This window comes from Sparassis crispa, assembly GCF_003851025.1.
Source record: "Sparassis crispa DNA, contig_000005F, whole genome shotgun sequence".
NCBI classification, from domain to species: Eukaryota; Fungi; Basidiomycota; class Agaricomycetes; order Polyporales; family Sparassidaceae; genus Sparassis; species Sparassis crispa.
Genome location: NW_020939752.1, coordinates 538460 through 558780, shown reverse-complemented (window position 1 = coordinate 558780; position 20321 = coordinate 538460). Strand labels below are relative to the sequence as shown.

The 20321-nt window shown below is 51.3% G+C and overlaps 9 protein-coding genes across 9 annotated transcripts; 4 read left to right on the top strand and 5 right to left on the bottom strand.

The window, feature by feature from the left end:
• Positions 1–491: 491 nt before the first annotated feature.
• SCP_0602080 (hypothetical protein) lies at positions 492–1004 on the bottom strand (the record flags this gene model as incomplete). Its single annotated transcript, XM_027759342.1, has 1 exon — positions 492–1004. One exon carries the CDS (start codon positions 1002–1004, stop codon positions 492–494), a length of 513 nt encoding a protein of 170 aa, XP_027615143.1.
• Positions 1005–2773: 1769 nt separating this feature from the next.
• On the bottom strand, positions 2774–3306 carry SCP_0602070 (hypothetical protein; the record flags this gene model as incomplete). The annotated part of the gene is made up of 3 exons (XM_027759341.1): positions 2774–2884; positions 2932–3082; positions 3182–3306. The coding sequence occupies 3 exons, from the start codon at positions 3304–3306 to the stop codon at positions 2774–2776; spliced, it is 387 nt and encodes a 128-aa protein (XP_027615142.1).
• Positions 3307–4329: 1023 nt separating this feature from the next.
• Positions 4330–5053, top strand: SCP_0602060 (predicted protein; the record flags this gene model as incomplete). The annotated part of the gene is made up of 2 exons (XM_027759340.1): positions 4330–4801; positions 4863–5053. The coding sequence occupies 2 exons, from the start codon at positions 4330–4332 to the stop codon at positions 5051–5053; spliced, it is 663 nt and encodes a 220-aa protein (XP_027615141.1).
• A 1899-nt stretch (positions 5054–6952) lies between these two features.
• On the top strand, positions 6953–7353 carry SCP_0602050 (hypothetical protein; the record flags this gene model as incomplete). Its single annotated transcript, XM_027759339.1, has 4 exons — positions 6953–7054; positions 7101–7134; positions 7187–7263; positions 7318–7353. The coding sequence occupies 4 exons, from the start codon at positions 6953–6955 to the stop codon at positions 7351–7353; spliced, it is 249 nt and encodes an 82-aa protein (XP_027615140.1).
• A 1960-nt stretch (positions 7354–9313) lies between these two features.
• Positions 9314–9620, top strand: SCP_0602040 (hypothetical protein; the record flags this gene model as incomplete). The annotated part of the gene is made up of 2 exons (XM_027759338.1): positions 9314–9374; positions 9424–9620. The coding sequence occupies 2 exons, from the start codon at positions 9314–9316 to the stop codon at positions 9618–9620; spliced, it is 258 nt and encodes an 85-aa protein (XP_027615139.1).
• Positions 9621–10216: 596 nt separating this feature from the next.
• SCP_0602030 (hypothetical protein) lies at positions 10217–10517 on the top strand (the record flags this gene model as incomplete). The annotated part of the gene is made up of 2 exons (XM_027759337.1): positions 10217–10283; positions 10336–10517. The coding sequence occupies 2 exons, from the start codon at positions 10217–10219 to the stop codon at positions 10515–10517; spliced, it is 249 nt and encodes an 82-aa protein (XP_027615138.1).
• A 641-nt stretch (positions 10518–11158) lies between these two features.
• Positions 11159–11863, bottom strand: SCP_0602020 (Ubiquitin-conjugating enzyme E2 4; the record flags this gene model as incomplete). The annotated part of the gene is made up of 5 exons (XM_027759336.1): positions 11159–11198; positions 11259–11328; positions 11399–11582; positions 11641–11736; positions 11840–11863. The coding sequence occupies 5 exons, from the start codon at positions 11861–11863 to the stop codon at positions 11159–11161; spliced, it is 414 nt and encodes a 137-aa protein (XP_027615137.1).
• Positions 11864–13207: 1344 nt separating this feature from the next.
• On the bottom strand, positions 13208–13872 carry SCP_0602010 (hypothetical protein; the record flags this gene model as incomplete). Its single annotated transcript, XM_027759335.1, has 2 exons — positions 13208–13615; positions 13669–13872. 2 exons carry the CDS (start codon positions 13870–13872, stop codon positions 13208–13210), a joined length of 612 nt encoding a protein of 203 aa, XP_027615136.1.
• Positions 13873–15125: 1253 nt separating this feature from the next.
• Positions 15126–19538, bottom strand: SCP_0602000 (Heat shock protein; the record flags this gene model as incomplete). The annotated part of the gene is made up of 20 exons (XM_027759334.1): positions 15126–15623; positions 15685–15847; positions 15941–16036; positions 16095–16186; positions 16237–16344; positions 16418–16561; positions 16659–16923; positions 17035–17222; positions 17285–17420; positions 17483–17631; positions 17693–17819; positions 17883–17982; positions 18042–18063; positions 18129–18280; positions 18333–18358; positions 18420–18460; positions 18512–18587; positions 18647–18828; positions 18889–18960; positions 19035–19538. 20 exons carry the CDS (start codon positions 19536–19538, stop codon positions 15126–15128), a joined length of 3141 nt encoding a protein of 1046 aa, XP_027615135.1.
• Between the last annotated feature and the right edge of the window lie 783 nt (positions 19539–20321).

Below are 20321 nucleotides of genomic sequence, written 5' to 3'. Positions count from 1 at the left end.
GAATTGAATCCAGCATCTCCTGACCTTCGCAGCTTGAGTCTTCGAGATGGCTAGTACTCAACAGACTGTCTTCAAGGTCCTTGAGAGTTTGGCAGTCCTCGAACGTCATTCCTGTGTTGAGGTAGCATAAGCTACAATGAAAGAACATAGGATAATCACACCTACCTGCAATCTGCTCTCGGCGGTATCGAAGGGCTTGTGCTCATCGCTGTGGACCTTCATTGACACGGTCAACCGTAGCGGTGCTCTTCTTCCCAAAACTGCGGCCTACACGGATATTGACTGTGGCCGACAAGGCGCTCCTCATCTTTCTGTTGCGGGCCATAGCATTGCTGATGTGCGCAGAGAGAAGGACAAGAGGGTATGAGAAGCGCACAAGAGGCGCTGCTGCTCAAACAACACGGGGCAGCAGGAAGTTTTCGAGTTACAAGGGATACAGCAGTGGACAGCATGGTGGATCGTGGCAGCTGTGCGGCAAGCAGCAGCGACAGTCAGGGGAACAGCGACGACGGAAGGCAGAGGTGTGGGAAGTTGAATTTGGAAAGGAAGTGCGCGTCGGACATGCGGAGGGTGGCTTCCGGAGCGTGTGGCGGGTGGACTAAACCAGTATAATGTGAGTTGAATGTCGAGGCCAATGTCCTATGCTGTGAGCAGGCGGCGGCAGCGATGCGGATGCGTGGGAAGTTGAATTTGGAAAGAAGTGCGTGGCGGGAGGGCAGAGGGCAGCTTCCAGAGTGCCCGACGGGAGGACTAGACCAATATAGTGTGTCATAAGTGTCGTGGCCAATGTCCTGTGCTGTGAGGCGGGCAGCGGCAGCGACGCGGCGGCGTGGGAAGCTGAATTTGGAAAGAAGCACATGGCGGGAGGGTGGAGGGCGGCTTCCAGAGTGCCCGATAGGAGGAGGCACATGCTTGATGGCGGGGAGTGGCCAAGGCGCTTGTCGGGAGGTGGCAGGAACCGGCTCATCGGCACCCCAACGATGCCGGTGAGAGATAGCTGGCATCTGATGCACAGGATTGCTCAAAGTACCCACACTCTCCAGCACTTTCTCCACGGGTAAGAGGATAAGAGGGATCTACACTAATTAGGCGGCACACGTGCAGCCATGTGATGCCACTAATTAGTAGCTGATCGTGGGATGATTAGGTGGTGCGGCGTTGCTTATTCAATCACTAACAAACATTATCCAGTTGTCTGTTCTCTTTCGAAAACCAGCCCGGTTGCTGTATGCTTGTACTTGTCCATTCAACACTTCACTACAACTATCACACAGGTTTTTTTCCGCCATTAATTCGACTTTTTCCCTGTCACAGCACATGCATGTAGTCTATAAAGAAAATTGACTAGAAGTGAATCTGTGGTGTTCATCACCCATTCATTTAATGATGGCTCTGACATCTGAAGTACTGAAATTGAATTGTGAACTTCCCCTTCGATCTTGACAACCGAGCTCTGTTGGGCGGAAATTATTGTTTCCTAATACCCTTCAAATTGTCTAGACTACATGCATATCTAACAAATGCATTACCACTTGGCAAGCAAGGTCAAGGCCAATGCCAGTCAGCGCTTTCCTAGTTTTGAAAGATAGAGTGAATAAATTTAGTGTAAGGTGCACTGCTTACAGTGCGTTGCATATGAAACCGTCATCACGTCTGCGCGCCAGTTTATTTGTCCCGAACAAATAGAGCCTTTTGAGGTAACAGCACATGACTTCGGCATAGGGCCAGCAACCACCAATGCCTAGTACTGCAGCAGTCTTGGAGAAGCTTGGGCATGTCGAGGACTGCACATTCAAGCAACAAGAACTTGATACTTTTCAGAGCCCCTCGAGCTCACAATTCAATGTGAAGGAGTGTGTCGTCGGTGCTCGGACGTTGCCGCACACTGCCGGCAGCCACCCGCCCCTACCCTATAAGGCTCTATTTGTCCCGGACAAACAAGCTGCCAGCGAACACGATTCCAGTTTCATATGCAACGCACTGTAGTGTAGGAGAGACTTATCTGAAAGTTATCCTAGAAATGAAAAATTTATTTTGAAGTTATTTCTACTTTAGAATAGGTTTCAAATAACTTTCAGATAAGTCTCTTGTAAGCTGTGCCATTTACACTAAATTTATTCACTCTATCTTTCAAATAACATTCACGTACTCCCGCCAATTTATTGGAAATTGCATCCAGTGCTTCCTCAATAGGCGACGGTTGCAGAACAACAACTCTGCAAACGTCAAATGAACACGGAGCAGAAACTCACTTGCTGATATTTCTGCCATGAGAGTTATACCTTTCGTTCCTAGATTTCAAACTGATCGTTCTAAGGCCACAAGTACCACGGTCGCGGTCGTAGCAGAGCAAGCAAGCAGGACGAGGTTGAAATATTCGAACTTCGCAAGTTCCCAACACGTGCTAACTTACCCACGTGGTGCGAATTCGCGCCGCCAGACGCAACACATATCGCACCGGTATTTCGTCGTCTAGGTCTGCAGGCTGAAAATTTCCTGAGCTCGTGGTTCTCAAAATATCAATTCAAAGTAAGCAGGAAATACAGAGAACGGAGAACGGATGAATTCGAACCGACTACGCTACACAAAATAGCTCAGGTACGTAATACCTCGTCGGCCGGCTACGAGACGCCACTGTGACGGAGGTCGCGTATGTCACATTGCTGTGACTCTCCGCGTCCAATGTGTCACGCCTGAGCTCAAAACTCGAAAGGCAGCCAGGCGGCAAAATTTGGTCGGGGAGGGCATCACAGCCTACCCCAGCGTCGGGCTACTAAAGCCATTGAGGCGCGACCCAGACTCGGAGATGTGCATGTTCGCGAAGGGGTTGGCATGGGCTGCCGAGGGAAGTGTAAAGATGCATCAACTTTGACTCTGAATATACCTACAATGCGTCGGTCAGGAGTGACATGTCTGCCAAGTCTCACTCACAGCTTTCGTCGCTAGCCATCGTTGCTGATGCTCCTCCCGAGTCGCAGACAAGGTCTCTCGGCCTCTCACCCACGTATACCCGCGTCGTGATTTTAGAAACGGAATGGCCCTCTTTTCGACACCGGAAAATTTCGGGGCAAGATGCAGAAGCCTCAACACCGTCACAGCGGTAACGTGTCGTCCATCAGGAGACGTTCGTGTGGGGAGAAGGTCAGATATAGAAGAAAATTCGCAAACGATGTATGTATACCTGAGACGAAGCGCGGCGAAACACGATGTACCAATTGGGAAAAGGACCTGGTAGACATCGGATGTCCGCTGCCATAGCTCAAGACCATGGGGTGGGCTAGGAAGCTCTTTGACAGCTCGCAGCATGCGCGAAAGTCGTAGTCCTGGGCATAACTGTCGTCAGTACAGAGGAGTCGATACATACGACAACGTTGCCGATACTCCACAGAACGTTGTCCTCCATGTTTCGGTCTCGGACCATCCGCGTCGGGCGGCCGGAGCGATATAGCAACATTAATGGCCTTTTTGCTCCTCATCAGATTTGAAGCGCAAAATCCTATCCGCCCCTACAAGTCGCCAGCCTCCCGTTCCAGTTTCAGTGATTGGGTCCTCTGCATAGTCATGAAAACCGCGCGATAGACGATTCGTACTTTCACTGACCAGGCGGCACAGCGACAGACTTCGTGGACCTATAGTTTCGCAGCCGATCGTCCGATTAGGTTGCAACTTTCGGACATCTATGTGAGTGGAGTCATCAGATTTGACGCAACTTCACGCAACAGTGCGACCGGCGCACGAGTCGATGTTAGCTAGCAGGACCAGCTGACCGTTGACATGCGTTGCCGCCCAGACATTCGTTCTTCAGATGGGCCAGCGGCTCGGACACATCCCGCGGTGACCGGCAATGGTTAGTACGAGGAGCACATGATGCTTGCGCTTCTTCTTCCTGTGGGGATGATTCTCGTGATGAAGCGAACCCCAATTAGTGGAGAAGCAGGGGCTAGTGGCGAGATTATTACCAGGACGGTCGCACGACCATGGCTGAACGCGCCACTCCTCAAGTGTTTGCTGCAGTTTTTTCCCTTATTAGTTGCTCGTATTTCCTTCGACGGAGGTGGCGTGTGTTGGATCCGAAAGAATGTCGCATGCAGAACGAAAGTCCGGTGATGTTTGTTCCGCGCTCGGGCGGGTGGCGCACACCGATCATACGGGGGAGCCGTCCGAAAATGGGAAAGAAGACTTCCAAAAAAAGCACAGGAGATCGTATGTTTGTGGTCACCCGATGCTAGCGCAGCATTTTGTCTACGATGGATTTATAATTTATACTATAAAGTTCCGCTCACCGCTCACGGACGCGCTGCCTCTATACCCCAGCCGCATTCTCTCGCAATGTCTGCTCCGCTCAAAGTCGCGCGGCTTGTCTCCCTCGCCCTCGCCACCGCGTTCGGCATCATAGGCATGAGCGTCGGCATCAGCGCTGTCGTCAAGTCCAACCGACAGAAGACCAAGGTCCGCCATAGTGTACCCGCCGGCACATCCGTGTCCATTGACACCAACGATGTCCTCCACTCGGGCATTGTCAACACCGTCGTCTGCGGCCTCCTCGCCGTCGTGTCCTTCTCCGCCCTCATCACCACCCTTGTCTCCGCGTCTGGGCGCCGCGCGTCCCTCATTTTCGCGCACGTCCTCCTCTTCCTCTCCATCTGGCTCTTCGCCACCCTCGTACCCTTCACCGACTTCGTCGCGAACCGCCAGGCCAAGGTCAGCGCCACACTCGACGGCATCTCCCTGCCCCAGAGTGTCATCCAGGCCGTGCAGGCACAGATTGGCGTAACCGGAATCTATCACAAGCTTTTATACCGTGAGTGTCTGCCCCTTGCCCGCTTGTATCTTGGCTACAGAGCTGAACATGTGTGCTGCAGTCCGCATCGCATCGGCATTGCCGTGGATCGCATTCCTTTTCGGCGTGCTATCCGCAGTCTTCCTGTATGCCACAGAGCGCGGTGCCGACTCCTCGCGTTATCCGCTCGCGGCCGGCGGCACAGTCGGTTCCATCAGGGAGGTAGATGACAAGCCGAAAGAGGCGGAGAAAGTGGGCGTCCAGCAGGTATAATTCCTCGCGGACGGGAGAGCACAGCGACTCAAATCTTTTTAATTCTTGATGCGAGGCGAGGAGATTGAGGGCTCCTCAGGCTTGTTGGGTCGTTATACCCGCCGGGTAAGTTTTACGCCAAGTAGTGTGCACGCAGTCGGAGGATGGAGATTTGTTTATGATCACGATTTGTAATGCACCTTGTATAGCCAAGAACCAGCCTTGGTTGTACTAAAGCTGATCCACCACGAGGTTCAGTTCGCGCACAATTAATGCTGGCCGCCGGGTGTGGGAGATAGTGAGTGGGAATGCGTGCACGGGGTGACAATGACGTCGGCCGCCCTTTGCAGTGGCTTATCGAAGACAAGTTATTAAGTAAGTTTGGAATACACTCCGCAGCGCTGACATCTTGTGCGTTGAATCTATCGCAGTCAATCCCTAAGGTCCCCCAACAACTTGCAACAAAGGCGTGAATGACTCACGTACGGACCACTGCGCGATTTAGCTGGGGTAGGTATGCCAGTGGGTTTTTGACCGGATCTCTAGTACCGTGGCATCAGCGACTTGGTGGCGATATGAGGGCTGGATGGTGTGTGAAGTAAAATAAGTAGTGCTCACTACTACCCGTAAGTATGAAGCCTTTCCACAAATTGCCAACCGGAGGTAGCACCTACTGTTCGTGTTATTCGCAGCAGGTGTCTGCCTGTCGTCAGCAGATGCTGCACGGATGTAAGTAACCGACACAGGCGTTGAAAGTCATCGTGCGTGTGTCTTTGTCCGAGTATAAGCAGTGTTCAGTCCTTGTAGCTTCGTCGCGTGTACACCGGAATTCAAAAATCCTCACCGGGGTCCAAAAATTGCACGGTCACCGATGCAGGGCGCAGGTCGGCGAGTCGACAAGCTCTGAGCGGAGGGCTGAATGAAGCAGGCGACTTGTCGTCACCGGCAAGACACTACACCAAATTTCAGAACGATTACTCCGCGACAAGTGTTGACTCACTCACAAGGTTGAAAACTAACCCGACGCATAGCCATTCAAGGTGCGTAAGTGTTACGGATCACTTTGGACAAGTAGGGCGTATCAGAGAGATAGACTCCAGAGCGTTTATCCACCAGGTGCAGTCTCCTCGAGTGCGTGAACCTGGAGGGGTCTGCGAGCATGTACTCGCAATAGCCGCTCAACGTCTTACTTCTCATGGAGATAGAGCTCTGAGAGTAGCTGCGGCAGTGTGTTGCTCTTGCGTGTTGCGCCTCCAGCTGGACGCGTCTTCCTTAGACATCGTAAGGCTTTCACATGATCCCGCGTGTCCCGCGCCATCGTGACCAACACCTGGATCTTGCGAGCGCGCCCTCATTTTCCCCTCACTGATCTTCTTTACTCTGTTTATCAGCGGCTCTTCTCCTGCTCCAGCGGATACTCTCGACTCAAAGGCGGATCGCGAAACATAAATCCTGGGAACGTGATGGACAAGGTGAATTGTCGTCCGCTCGCATTAATATTATTACCGTGGATTGATGCCACTCTCAACTCGCGTTGCAGCACAAAACCCTGCACCCAAGAATGTTAAACCCCCTTCATCTCGAGCGTCCGCTCCGGTACATCGGTAACATTGTCCATTAGCTTTTGTTGAGCGGCCCGGCTCTGCAACCGAGGAGTCTGTGCTGCCCGCCGACATTGATCTATCTACTCTGTTGAACCACGCGACGACGCATAGCTCACATCTGCAGGCCTTTGGGTCGTTTTCCAATCTTACATTGACGAGGTAAGAATTTTCATGGTAAATTAGTTCTGCGGTGACGACAAATTGTTTCGGATATGATACAATAATTCAAGCATAGAAAGGGAGTATGAAAGCGTTTATATTGTGCGCGACTCGCTATGTGGTACTCTCCACGAACAACGTTTACTGCCCCCCCTGGATGGTGGAAGTGATCGTCCTCACCGAAGTCGAAGTTAACACATTGGTAGAGGTCGCGAACGAAGTTATCGTGGAGGTACGGGTGGTCGTCACTGGAGTGGTGGTAATAGACTGCACATCGATCGTTCGCGTGCTCGTTACATAGTCAGTGGTGTAGACGTAAGCTGATAACAGAAAAAGCTGGTGAGCACAAGTTGGAGTTTGATATTATCAGACTTACCGCCATTGACACCAGAAGCCACGAGGACGGCTGCCGTGAGGATGCTCTTGCTGAAGTACATGATGAATAATAGGCGAGGTGGTGTAGAATATGTGAGTGTGTGTAATGTATGTTTGCGAGATGAGAGTGATGATTTTCTGTCGAAGTTCATAGTGATTATATACCTTTCGACGGTGCCATGAGCACCATCTCGACGGAAACGGATTCGCGGAAGCAGAATATGCATCCGCGCCCATTGGTCGAAAGCGTAATGGATAGTCGCCGTCCGTATGCCGGATCCGCCAACTGCTCGTCGTCCATGAGCTCAATGTGGCATACCCCGCTTTGCACATTCGACGAGATGCTGATGGTATCCAATGTTTTCCTTCAGATGATAAGGCCGACGGCGGTCGTCATTATCCCCGTTCCCATGAATCGACGGATTTTCACTTCCTGCTGTGGACATCTCGATTCAAGGCCGCGGTGTTAGTATAGCACGATCGTCCCGGCAGCACTCAAATCGATCATTTGTAGTTTCTCATCGAGGACCCGAGTGCTGTGCAGTTTGTCTTTCTTCCCGTTTACTTTACCAATTTGTTCTGCATGGAGTCGTAGTGTACATGGTTCGCAGGTCATCGGTACCGATCATCTGACACACGATAGTGATCCTCTCATTATCCAGGAGGATCCGGTACTAACTTACCAGTCATCCGCCATCTTGAATTCTTATGTACAACCCGATTTATTTTGCTATTGGCCTATCTCAAAATTGTTCCTGCCATGACACCATGAACGGATATGGAAGGAAGTGTGTAATTTGAAATACATCGATGTCACGGTCACGGTGTCGTGCGTCTGCAGCTCGATGCCATCCATGATCTTGCCGGGCTTTCGAGCCATGAGCTTATACGTGGGTGCCGGTGATAAACGCATGGAGACAGAAAGCAAACGTCGCAAAAATTTCGCCTGCTTACTAAAGACGTTCACCGCTAGATCTTAAAGGTCCCACAATGTACGTCTTCGCAGTCACTTCACTGCTTTCATCAGCAGAACCGTTCAACACGCCCCGGAAATCCCATACATTCCGACCTCGTAGCACCCCATGCCCCGTCGCTGGCTGCAGGAACCTTTTCAAGAATTCCTTGGATCTAAAGCATCATGCTGATGCAATGCACTCGACCACTTTACGCCGCTCGTCGGGCGGCCATGCTAGAAACGCAGCCGAACTAACTGGGGACAAGGTGCACCTCGACGCGGAATATGACCTGGGCCATGCAGCAAGAAAATACCCGGTTTTTCGAAAGCCCGCTTGCAGCCCCTGAGAGCGACGACATTGATTGAGGACATGCCCGCACTGCGCTTTATCCATAATTCAATGGTATGTTGTTGCATTCAATTTCTGGAATTCTTTGGCTAAAACTCATCTTCTCCAATGAATTTTATGATATTCACCGTCGATATCTTCCTCGAGGTACCCCGTCGCCTCCGCGATGCAGTACCTTTGTGTCCGATTCTCTCACAGGAAGTCTCTACTTGCTGTCTCGCATCCGCCGTCCGCGAGACAGCAAAGATGAGATCACCTCTTCTCTTATCAAACGTTCTATCCTTACCCGTACTCGCGGAGTCCGTCGCGATAAACGCCTTGAATACCTGTTCTCCTGAGAGGCGCAGCGGTGCGCATCTTCTTTTCTCTCTGTGTCACCTTGAGCTTTAGGAGGGAGCACGCCTACTCTACGGCACTTATCAGAGTTCATGGATTCGAATTATGATTTTCGCAAACGCAGGCTTGATCAAAATGACAGGCTTGACTAAAAATGACAGGCTTGATCAAAATAGTCGAAAAACGAATACTCTCAGCTGGCCTGTTCCCGAGCTCTTATCCCACATGCGTACAGCGGAAGGCTTTATTTGGACGTTCCAGTGAATGTCGCGCGGGTCGAACTCGAATTACTTCCGCGTCCCGTCTTTTCCGCAACCGATCGGCTTGCGGATGGCCCGACTTCCCATCCCCCCGCTGTGATGGGAGAATATCCAGGTAGGACGTCAGCCACGAGATCCAGGTATAAAGTGCAGCTCGACGTCGGCCAGAAACCATCAGCCCGACTTCTCTTCATCGTCCACATATCCTCACATAACACCCACTATCAGCGCAATCTAAACAACATGATGTTCTCCAGATCTCTTTCGCTCGCTGCTGTTCTTGCCGCCTGCTCCGTGGCGCTTGGTACGTACCCATTTCTTGGTTTTCCATTCATAGTCTAATCGTCGCGTAGCGAGCCCTGCCGGCGTGACGTCCACTACGACGGTTACACGGACGAACCACGTCAACACCGTGGTGTACGACACGACCACTACGACCACTGCGACTTCTTATTCAACGTCTATCGTCCCGAGGACCACGACATTCACGCGTATCACCACGACTACGACTGTGAGGCCGACGACAACTACCGTTTTCGTGGGTGCATAGACGCATAATCACTCCTGTTCTTCTGCTATCGTATTGTTATGGACATGTTATGGACATAGAGGTCGCATGTATTGATCAAATTAACATTCTTTCCACTTCCCTCGCTTGAGGTATCCGTAATTTTGAGTCCTGATAAGACACTCAAGCGTAAGAACATTCAACCTCGTACATGACTACCTGTCTCGACTAAAATCCCGCTTGTAAATCTTGTTATATATTTTATTCCAATTGTTTTATTTACACTGAGCTACGAGGAAGAAAACATTTGTATGAAGACTTCATAACTGATCTGACATGAGGGTCTATATGTGTACACTTCGCTGTTTACCCGTAGCTCGGACTGCTTAATAGTGTAGATGTAAAGTCGTAAGATGTGTTCACACAGTCTCAATAACTCCAGCCCAAATGCCGCAGGATATGTGAGCGCGATGAGGGCAGGTGAAGTTCGGGACAGTGGGTGGATATCCTCTTCGGGTGACCTTCTGCTTGGGATGTGGAGAGGATGCTGCTTATATACATATAAGCTCAATGGATGCGAAGAGACGTCAGCCACACCGCACATTACTCGCCCACACAATCGATAAACGTGCTTCATCATGTTGGTAGTCAAGGCATTTCCTTTCACAGTACTCCTCCTTGCCTGGAGCGCGGCCACCATTCCATGTACGTCCGCATCTCTCTATGCTCATCGCTCATAAGTGTCCTCGGCGCGCAGCTCCGGGAACGACCACTATTACCCGCACACGGGCAATGCAAGACGTTACGACATCGACAGTCATCGCAATGCGCACCTCAGAAGTCTTCGTCATCGTACCGAAGACAGTGGACTCGGTCGTGACTACCACATCGGTGGACGCCGTCTTCAGCACGACAACAACGACCGTCCCCTCGAGTTGATCCCGCTCCACTCGTCCGCCTGGACTCTAGAGTATATTACCTGGACGCGCAGCGTGTCTTGCAGAATGAACACCCTCTATAGCCAATTGTAAGTATGTTCGAGTGGTGAGAAGCCACCGGCTTAAGCCAGAATGGCGGCTCGATGCAAGGAAACTGCCTCGTGTATGTCGGCCATCCGTCTCAGAGAGAAAACAATACCGCCTACTCGCAGACCAATCCCTTCCAAGTCGTTCGCGTGCTCAGCTACTTTGGTCAGTATCACCCATCTCACATACGACGAACTCACTGCTTAAGGCTTATTACGTCCAGTCCTCACCCCATAATCACGATTCAGCATTTGTCCGACATTAGTAGATTCTGTATGTTGAGCGAGGTGACCATCTTATCTAGGCTGGTCGCCAGGCCCTATGGTGTGAAGGGTACGTATAATAGGAATTCACTCACTCACAGGTGCACTTGCTGTCGTTCATTCGAGAACTGTCCAAAGTAATCCCACGAAGAATATTCTGGTTACCTAATGTCGATACATTGCCAAACACCTCGCAATTGAATTATCCATGAAAGCGAAAACGAAGATCGCATGGAGCCAAATAGTTACAGGAACGACTTGAGGGTAAGAAAACTCATAGGCATACACACACCTACTCCAGCTGCTGAGCACCAGCTCTATGCATCGCATGTCTGTTCATCGCAAAGTTGTCATCAGCACCGACGCAAACTGGCAAGTAAAATATGGCTCACTCCCGCGTCATCTGCCTCGCAGACTCGCTATCATGATTCTCCGCCAGTAACGACGAGATCGACAACAGCACTGGACATATAACGTAGACAAAAGTATTCGCCTTTAATTTCGGCGATAGTTATATCTACGCAGAACGCACCATTCGTGATCGTCAGCGCCGGTGTCCACTGCTCTTTCAGAATGTCCAGACAAATAGACCCTCCCTCGAACACGTTCGGGTGCACGACGGGCGTGTCGAATGTGACCTTGGGTGGCTTGAGCGGGTAGCTCGAGGGGAATGTTATTGATAGGAAGAAGACCCCGCCTTCGTAGGGAGTCTCGCTCTAAAATGCATGAAGTGTTAACGGAGATGTCGAATTCGGAGTTATAGTGAAAGCTCACGGGGCCAATTAAAGTGGCTTTCCAGTGAAAAAGATTATCCCCCGCTGGCCCTGCGCTGCATGATGGTGGCGGATCGCGACGAATATCGATTAGTTCCTGCGAGAGACACTGGTCAGATCTCAGATTTCGTGTGGAAGAGCCGTGACACAGGTCGTCACGGTCACATAAGTGGTCTTTCAAGTTCATCGACCACACTTACCTTCTGGATGCGTTTGAGAGCCATAGATTCTAGGAGAACTCTGACTGCAGAAATTACGACAACCTGGTGAGTTTGATGCTTTCCTTACGCTCCCGCCTCACGCGATTGGCGGAGGTGGAGTGTCTCCCTCCCAATGTTGAGACGAAGACTGGTAGACTCACTGTGGTGAAGCTCCTGCTGAGTGGTTGCTGACTAGATTCAAACCCGAAATTCGTTACGCCAAGGGTGGAGTGTCGAGAGAAGGACTCAGTCGCTTATAGGACATTCGACTTTAACGCTGGCAGCACAGGTACCGTGGACTCACCGCCTCCTCGTGGTAGATTCACCGGATCGATGTCAACAATGTGGAGATAGAAGCATACCTGGCTTTGGCCTCACACATAGCAAGGCGCCGTTGCTATACACCGATACGTCCTTGCTCCCACGATGCTGCGAACCTACGAACATGCACTGCGCGCGCACAGCTACCCATCGATCCGTCATACTGTGTCCCCCAACCTGCAGTTCACGCCGCGTCTTCGTGTCTCGTGTTATCGATCATCTATGAGACAGGCTACCCGTCTTCTATTGGGGCGCCTTCGATGTGACTATGCTGGCGCTCCGCTCTCCCAATTTGCCCATGGAGTAAAATCCCTGCACTATGGATCACATACATCGGATCGTGCGTCGTCGATCGCTTCGCGAGGCATTTCATTCCATCTTCAGGTCGACTCCACGTATCTGTGCAGCCTAAGCGACTTGAATTGTACCTCAGGCTCGATATCACGGAATGGCTGTACAAACGTCCCTCGGAAGTGATTGTATATCTTCAGGACATCTGATGACGTCATTGCATGAACTAGGGGTATTGAGCCTGCGGTCGTGGATGCGGCACGGTGTCTGAACACACGTTGAAAGACACCATCTTCCGTGAGGCGGATGGCTTATGCCCGGTTTGCGGAGCGACGACAGATCGACTTGCGAAGAGCTAATTTTCGTTTGAGTCGCCTCAGTACTTGGTTGAATCTAGCAGCAATGTTTTCGAATTGTTGTAACGAAGACAAGTCGAATCGGCGCTTATGGACGTACTGGTAGGGCCAGTACATGTGTGTTTTGACTTTTGTGAGTCAGTTCGGTGCCCACAGAACACTTATCTTTATGCTCTGACGTTTGCTTTCAATGTGCAGGATTGTCGCAAAACGCGTTCTTGATCCTACAGAAATTGTGTACATGGCACCAAGGCCAGTTGTCTACACTAAATTTATTTCTAAAGCACGGCCTGATTATGACTGAAAGAAGTACACAGGTACCAGCCAGTACAACTTTGCGCAGAATTATGACGCCCCAGCGCCACATTCTGGACCACGACAAACTAACACCCCGCGTGGTTCAGCATTGCCCGTTGAGGGTCATGCCATGCAGCACATCCTCTACCTCCTTTGGCATACCAACGAACGTGCCCGCGCCCTGGTCAAAGTCGATGTGCGTCAGGTGTACGAAGTTGAATGGCTCGCTGATGTCCCGTGCGCGGTGCTTCCGCTCGGTCGATGAGTGCAGCAGTTTGCCGAGGAAACCAAGTCTGCTCTTCTTCGGCTTCAACGACGGGGGCGCAGGGTTGGTGAGCATGAGGATCGTCGGGGGGGCTGATGGCAGCGAGATCGAGCGCGGTCGCTGGGGACGGGGAAGAAGGCGTGGAGGACGGGGGTGCACGTCCTCCCGCAGAGGCATATCGAAAATGTCTTGGCGACAGACGGCACATCGTTGGTCCTTGAGGAGCCACTCATCAATGCATGTCCGCTGTAATGAACACCCGTCAGACAGGCGGACTGTATAGGCATGTGGGTGCTTACGTGGAACACATGCCCGCATGGCAGCTCCCTCAGTGGTTCTGACGGCGATACTGACTGCTTCTCCGTCGTGCGACCCGTGCCTGCAGGTCGCCGTCGGGGCTTCTCAAAGTCGGACAGGCAATAGTAGCACCGCGCATGGTGGTTCTCGAGGTACACATCCCGAAGGTTCGACTCTTCCCATCCCGTAGGGGAGCCAGCATCCATGGTCGGGACGTAGCGGACAAGCGGAAAGCGGGCGATGAGTTTTTTACATTCGCTCTTTGACCTCGACGGCATCGTTGCAAAAAACTTCTGCGCTGAAGGACTCAGGCTCGGTGCAGCAATATGAAGTGCAAGTCTCGGACTCACATTACTGCGTCTGCAAGAAGGATGGGCAATTTCTGGGAGCGGAGCACTTGGTTGATGACAGACACATCCGTTCGACCGTCTTTTAAGGGAACGCTACTCCAAGCGGTGCGCCGCTCCTGAACAGGCCGGGGAACATGCACCCAAGTCGTGCCGCAGGACAATGCTACTCCGAGTGGTCCTGGCGGTACCGCATAATCAGATTCCTGTGGCTTGATGCTGAGCATTTCAACGCAAAGCTCGCAGCGCTGGGATCCGATTGTGTACTCATTGTTGGCGCTCAGTGCAGGGAATACCGCAGTAAGCTGTGATAGGATGCAAGACCCGGACGGAGCCGCAAATTTGCGGCGTTGGGCATACACATTGCTTCCTGCAACAAGCTTCGCCTATGATCGGCTCACGATGACCGCAGCTGTCTTGCTATCATCGCAGCTGTCTTACTATCAGATATCGCAGCTGCCCTTGTACCATCCGAATCCGCTCTCCATATTTGATTCCTTTGTCTCTTCAATTGAGCGGCGTCGGTGAACGGTGACTTCCATTAGTTCATTTCGGAGTGCTCCTAAATCAGTTCTCTTTTCTCCGTGCTGTACTATGCACAAACGGCGGGTTTGAACCACGTGTTAATTACCACTAAATCACATTTGGTGGCTACCGCCATGCTGGACGCACGACGAGCTCGATGGCTGAATCGATGGGGTTAGATTTCGCCCTGAGGCATGATGCTCCTGCCGTCGCGAGTTACGAACACCCTAGCAGTATCTTCTCCACATGTATACTCTATTTCTCACCCAACGCGACAATGACGGTTTGCCTTGAATGCGACAGTAGATATCGCATGTCTAGTGCTCGATGTTTGGTCGTATTGCAGTTTCATGGAACAGAGTTCCTGACCTCTTGCCATCTTTCGGTATGGTCCCTTAAACAAAGACAATCGGATTAGTAACCCTTCGGTGTGGGTGAGGCACACTGTGAAGACCGCAATGTACGTGTCTCAGGCTCGCGGCATGCCAGTGTGGTTGACTGACTCGTTGGGAGCATGCTTCTGATAAGCTCCAGAAAATACATTTCAACTGAGGTACATATGTCGTTGTCGCTGTAGAAAAGGGAGCTCAGAACAATCTCTGCGGAAGAAGCTTCAGCATGGGCGGAGGGGCTGGAAGATTGTTGTATGCGCTCTCCACCACAGACGTAGAGGAACTATCCCTCGTATCCCCCACTGCTGTGATACTGTCCACTGATAATTCGCTGTAGGAAGTGGTGGGAGACGAGCTGCCCGTGTTGCTTGATGAGCTGCTTTCGTCGACGATCGGAGCAACAGGCTCGCCGGGCTCGATGATGAGTCGTCCGCCCTCGTGTTTAAGGCGCACTGTCCAATTGTCGTGCACCTGATTCTCGAGAATGAGGAGGGAGAGGGGGCGCAAAATTTCCGAGCGGATGATTTTCTCGAGCTGTCTCGCACCTGAAATGGGCGACCACCCGCGCATCTCGAGATATAGTCGCACTTTATCGTCCGCTTCGAGACGGAGCTTGATGCCCAGCAGGAGTTTCCTGATCTCCTCGAGACGCGCCTCCACGATAGATGACATCATTTCAGCATCTATCCGTTTCTACACAGTAGAGATGCTTTATGAGATTTTCGGGGTGTGCGGTGGGAAGAACAACACGTACGAAAACGACCAAGTCATCGAGCCGAGCAAGGAATTCAATCGGGAAGTAGCGATGTATTGCATCCAGGAAATGTTGCCGTTCCCATTGCTTCTCATCTTCACCAGGAGGCGCACGGCCCGAGGTATCCTGGCCGATGCTAGTGGTGATTATCACAATACAGTTCCTGTCGTTAGGTAGATTGTGAGTAAGACTGCGGCACGCTTGAAGCTGGAAGACGGGCCGATGCGGGTAGAAACTGAGCTAGACGAGAACTCACGTGAAATCCACGACTTTCCCTGACCCATCCCTCAACGATCCCTCATCCAGAATCGTTTGAATCTGTAGCCTGAACTCTGGGCATGCATTCTCAATGCTTAAAGGATATGTGTAAGCCCTTCAGCCTGGAGAAGTCCCAGATGTGCGACACTGACTCGTGAATATGCACAATCGAGAATGGTCTGCGCCTCACACACTCGGTGAGTTGCCCACCCTTGTCAAAGCCTGTGCAGGCTGGCGTACCGATCTAGGTAAGAAGTTAATATTGCGTTTCAATCACATATCCAAGATACTCACCAACCGAGTGAGCGAATGAGACTCCGCATAGTCGGCAGCATTAATGCGGACGAGCTTCCCAAACGATCCAGGCAAACAGCCGGACGATCGGAGAAGACAATTGGTGAGCTAGGTACCAAGGGTTAGAAACGATATACTCTAGAATATCCAGATGTATCCCCATCTGCAAACAGTTACCCACCTCCTTGCTCAACAGTGTCTTGCCAGAGCCAGATGGTCCACCGAACAAAAATGAGGCGATCGGCCTTGATGGATCGGTCAGTCCGCCCATCATACATCGAACAGCACTCAGGGCGGCGTCAATGGCTTCATACTGGCCCGTTACCTGCAAGCAATTCGTCCGTCAGTGCATGTAGATTTCCGCGTGGCGCAAAACAGAGCAGACGCCAACAACTGCAACAGACAGATGGGAGGAAACTCACAGATTTTGACAACCGCCGGAATATCTCCAGCACACCGGTCCTCTTCACTGGATCGTACGGCTCCGCATACTGGATAGGACGATGCCACGATGCGACCTCCTTCACTGTACGCCTCAAGACAAGTTTCGGACCATTCTCTGAGGAGTCGGTGGATTGCTCTGGTGTGTCTTCGCTAGATGAGTCTTCGTCATCCTCACCCACTTCCAATCGCTGCGATTCCAACTTGTAAATCTCTTGCACTGTCTCGATCTTCTTGGCTCGTTCACTGTTCAAACATGAGTAAGTCCCCAGGAACAACATAGCTAAGGAACCTTTGTTCACGGGCCTCGTGGGACCGCAAAGTCAGGATTCCCGAAACTTTTTCGAGGGAACTCACCCAGCCTGTCCAAGCTGGAACGCCTTGGCTTCCAAGTCCTTAATCTTGTCCTCCAGTTCCTGAAGCTTCGTAAGGCGAGTCCTCGTCTTAAGCGTAGTGGTGGTGAAACTTTCAATCTGCCTCTCGAGATCCTCCATCTCCTGCTGGGCCTGTTCCAGTTCCTTATCGCTAGCTTCATCTACCTCGTTCTGTGAGGTCATAGCACACAGCGGGTGAGCAACCTTCCAGACAGACGCGCGTATATACCGACCTCCCAGGAGTGGATATTCATCTGCAGAACGTATTGTGCCCTCTTCAGCTTCCCGAGCCTCTCCCACTTTTCGTTGCGGCCAATCTTGATGTACGAGCATGCTTCGTCGACGAGGTCAATGGCAGAGTCGGGTAGCCTGATTTAAAGATTCAAGACTGTTAGCAACGGCGAATACGTGGATCACAACCAACCGCTGACCGTTTGTGAGAGAAGAACTGTGACGCGATAGACGCAGCCGCCTCCATAGCCTCATCAAGAATGATGACACCATGGAATTTCTCCATCCCATTCTTGAGCCCGCGAAGCACCTTGATGGTCTCGTTGACGGTGGGTTCGCAGACGTATACCTGCATTCAACAACGCCGGGTAGGTTGAGACAAGTAACGGCGAGACACAGAGAGAACATACATAGGAGAATTGGCGAGCAAGGGCACCGTCCTTCTCAATAGACATTCGGAAATCCTCGAACGTCGAACAGCCTACGCAACGCAGCTTTCCCGCTGTGAGGAAAGGTTTCATGAGGGTAGCTGCATCTCTGTAAGGCGATAGATATTGTCAGAACTGACAGTCGCTTATGAAACAAGGAGTGAGGACACACATGCCCACTCCATCCCCTCTGTACCCTCCGATAGTAAGCTGGCTCAGCTCGTCGATAAACAAAATCACGTTAATGCCCCGATCTTCGTGCTGAGCGATCTCTGTATGGATAAATCAGTTCGATAGTAAGGAGAGCTCTAATTCTAGCGCAGACAGGTACCATCAAGAATTCGTTGAAGGATCTTAAGAGTCAACGATGTGAGCATCTCCAACCTGATGTCAAAATCAAAATGCACCGCGTACGTACATGTTCATAGGCCGATTTACACGCTGTACTTGCCAGTAGCGCTCCAAGATCCAGGCTGAACACACGAGCCACCACAGATTCCGGAACTTGTCCCTGGATGATTCTCAACGCCAACCCTTCTGCGATGGCCGTCTTTCCAACTCCAGGATCACCTTGAATTCGCAGGTGAGCTTGATAACTAAGTCTGTGTTGAGGTGTACATACCGAGAAGGACAGCATTGTTCTTCGTCCTTCATTCGTAGCCAATGAACATGAGCAGGTCGTGCAAAGACAAAGAACTAGGCAACTTACAGTCTAGAGAGGATTGAGACGAGACGACGAAGCTCGTAGTTCTAATCGTATTTGAGATCACAACGGAAATAAAAGTATAGAATATAACATACCCTACCAACGATGGGATCTATCTCTTCGCCCTTATCCAGTTTGTCTTGCATCATCTTCGTTACATCTATCGCAAATCTGAAAGTAAGGTGCACATTATAAGAAAGATACCATAAATGGACGAAAGAATCGCGAACTCGTTCAGAAATGCGAATCTCGGCTCTTCCTCGTGATTAGAGACATTCTCTTTGCGTAAGTCTCGAACTATGGCCGCGAGAACCTTCGTGTCGAGATGATGATCTGTCTCGAGAATTTGCTTGATATCTTCTTGCATGAACAGGGCGAGCAAGAGGTGATGAGGAGCAAGGAATGCATCACCCTAAATTGCGACATTGAAGTTCTACATTTGAGCAATTACAGTGAACTGAGGTGCACTCACAGAATCATCAGCAAAGGTCTTGGCCTGATCCAGGACCAACCTGGTTGCCTCGCAGCAATGCTCGAGAATCACCTAATTTGGTTCGACCGGCCATTTTGTTGCGAAGAACTTAGGACAAATCGTTGGTAGAGCAGGGCCTTACTTACATTGTTTCCGTCGACGTTCACCGAGGGAGGCTCAAAATGAGGGGAGTCCAACTCTTGCACTTTGGCCCAAAAGGCTTGGCCAATTGACATATGAATGGATGGTTCTACATCACTCTTCAAGTAGATATGATTCTGCAGGTGAGCATCTAGGGATTCTGGTGGGCTGAATTTGCGTGCTCGTGATATAGCAGTCCAAAAGAGAGGTCTCTCCACTTTGGACTTGTGCTCGGTCTTGGCAGCTATCAGCCGGGGATCAAGGTCGGGGTCTTGAAGACCATCGAAGAGCAGCACCAGAGCAAGGTCCAGAGGATGAATCCGAGAATTTATATCCCTCGCTTTCCCAGCGAAAAGTCGACAATTCTCCCATAATTCGTCGAGCTCCAAATTCAGAGGGTACTTAGGCTTGGGCAAGGGAGCGCTTCGCTCTGAATCAGAACCGCCGACATCATCGCTTCCAGAAGATACAGAGGCAACGGAAAGAGGAGAATTGGGTCGAACATCCATGGCGAAGTGGAGGTGGTAAAAGGCAGGTTACCGGATAATCAGTCCACTCGCAGGTTCCTGCTAGGCTATGAAGGAAGTCCGCCCACTGGTGAGGAAGCCACGTTGCGCGGGACACGACGCTGATCACAAGAAGTGGTTGGCAAAGCGCCTGTACCTCATTGAACCCGGTGTAAGCGTCTTTGTTGACTTGACTGGGAAGACTAAGGAAGCAGGGCCCGTGCGCAACCGCAGATAGTACGGAGGATCACTGGCTGGGTATGTAACCCTGTACATGTGTCCTGGGTGCGGTGCACTTAGCGCTGCGGACAGTGCCGCAGATCTAGAGAGCGCGAGTGCTGTGTCGGCGGCGGTAAAATTCACAACATGATCTTCAAGGAGCAGTGCATATCCAGGTGGCAATAATGTTCGTAAGGGTTGCATAAGAGCGAGGATAGACAGCCAGCATTCGACAGCGGACTGAAGTCGCGGCGGCCAAATGGGTCCGACTCCGAGTCGACGCATGTTACAGGCGGGCGCTTGCGATTACCACGATGTCGACAAATCACTGCCTGCGGCCGGCTGTGCTTAGAAAATGCATGGAGATTCTGACACACTGACAGAACATTCCCACTTATCGCAGCAAGTCACGACAGTGCTGCTTACTAGCATGCCGTGTAAGTAATGGGTCCAGCTCATACGCCATCATTCGCAAAGTTCTCGTGCAGGCGTGGCGAAGACAACGAGGCTGTAAGGCCGCAAACTCTGAACTTTACAGCTGCTTCCATCTGCAAGGAGCGCTCTGAA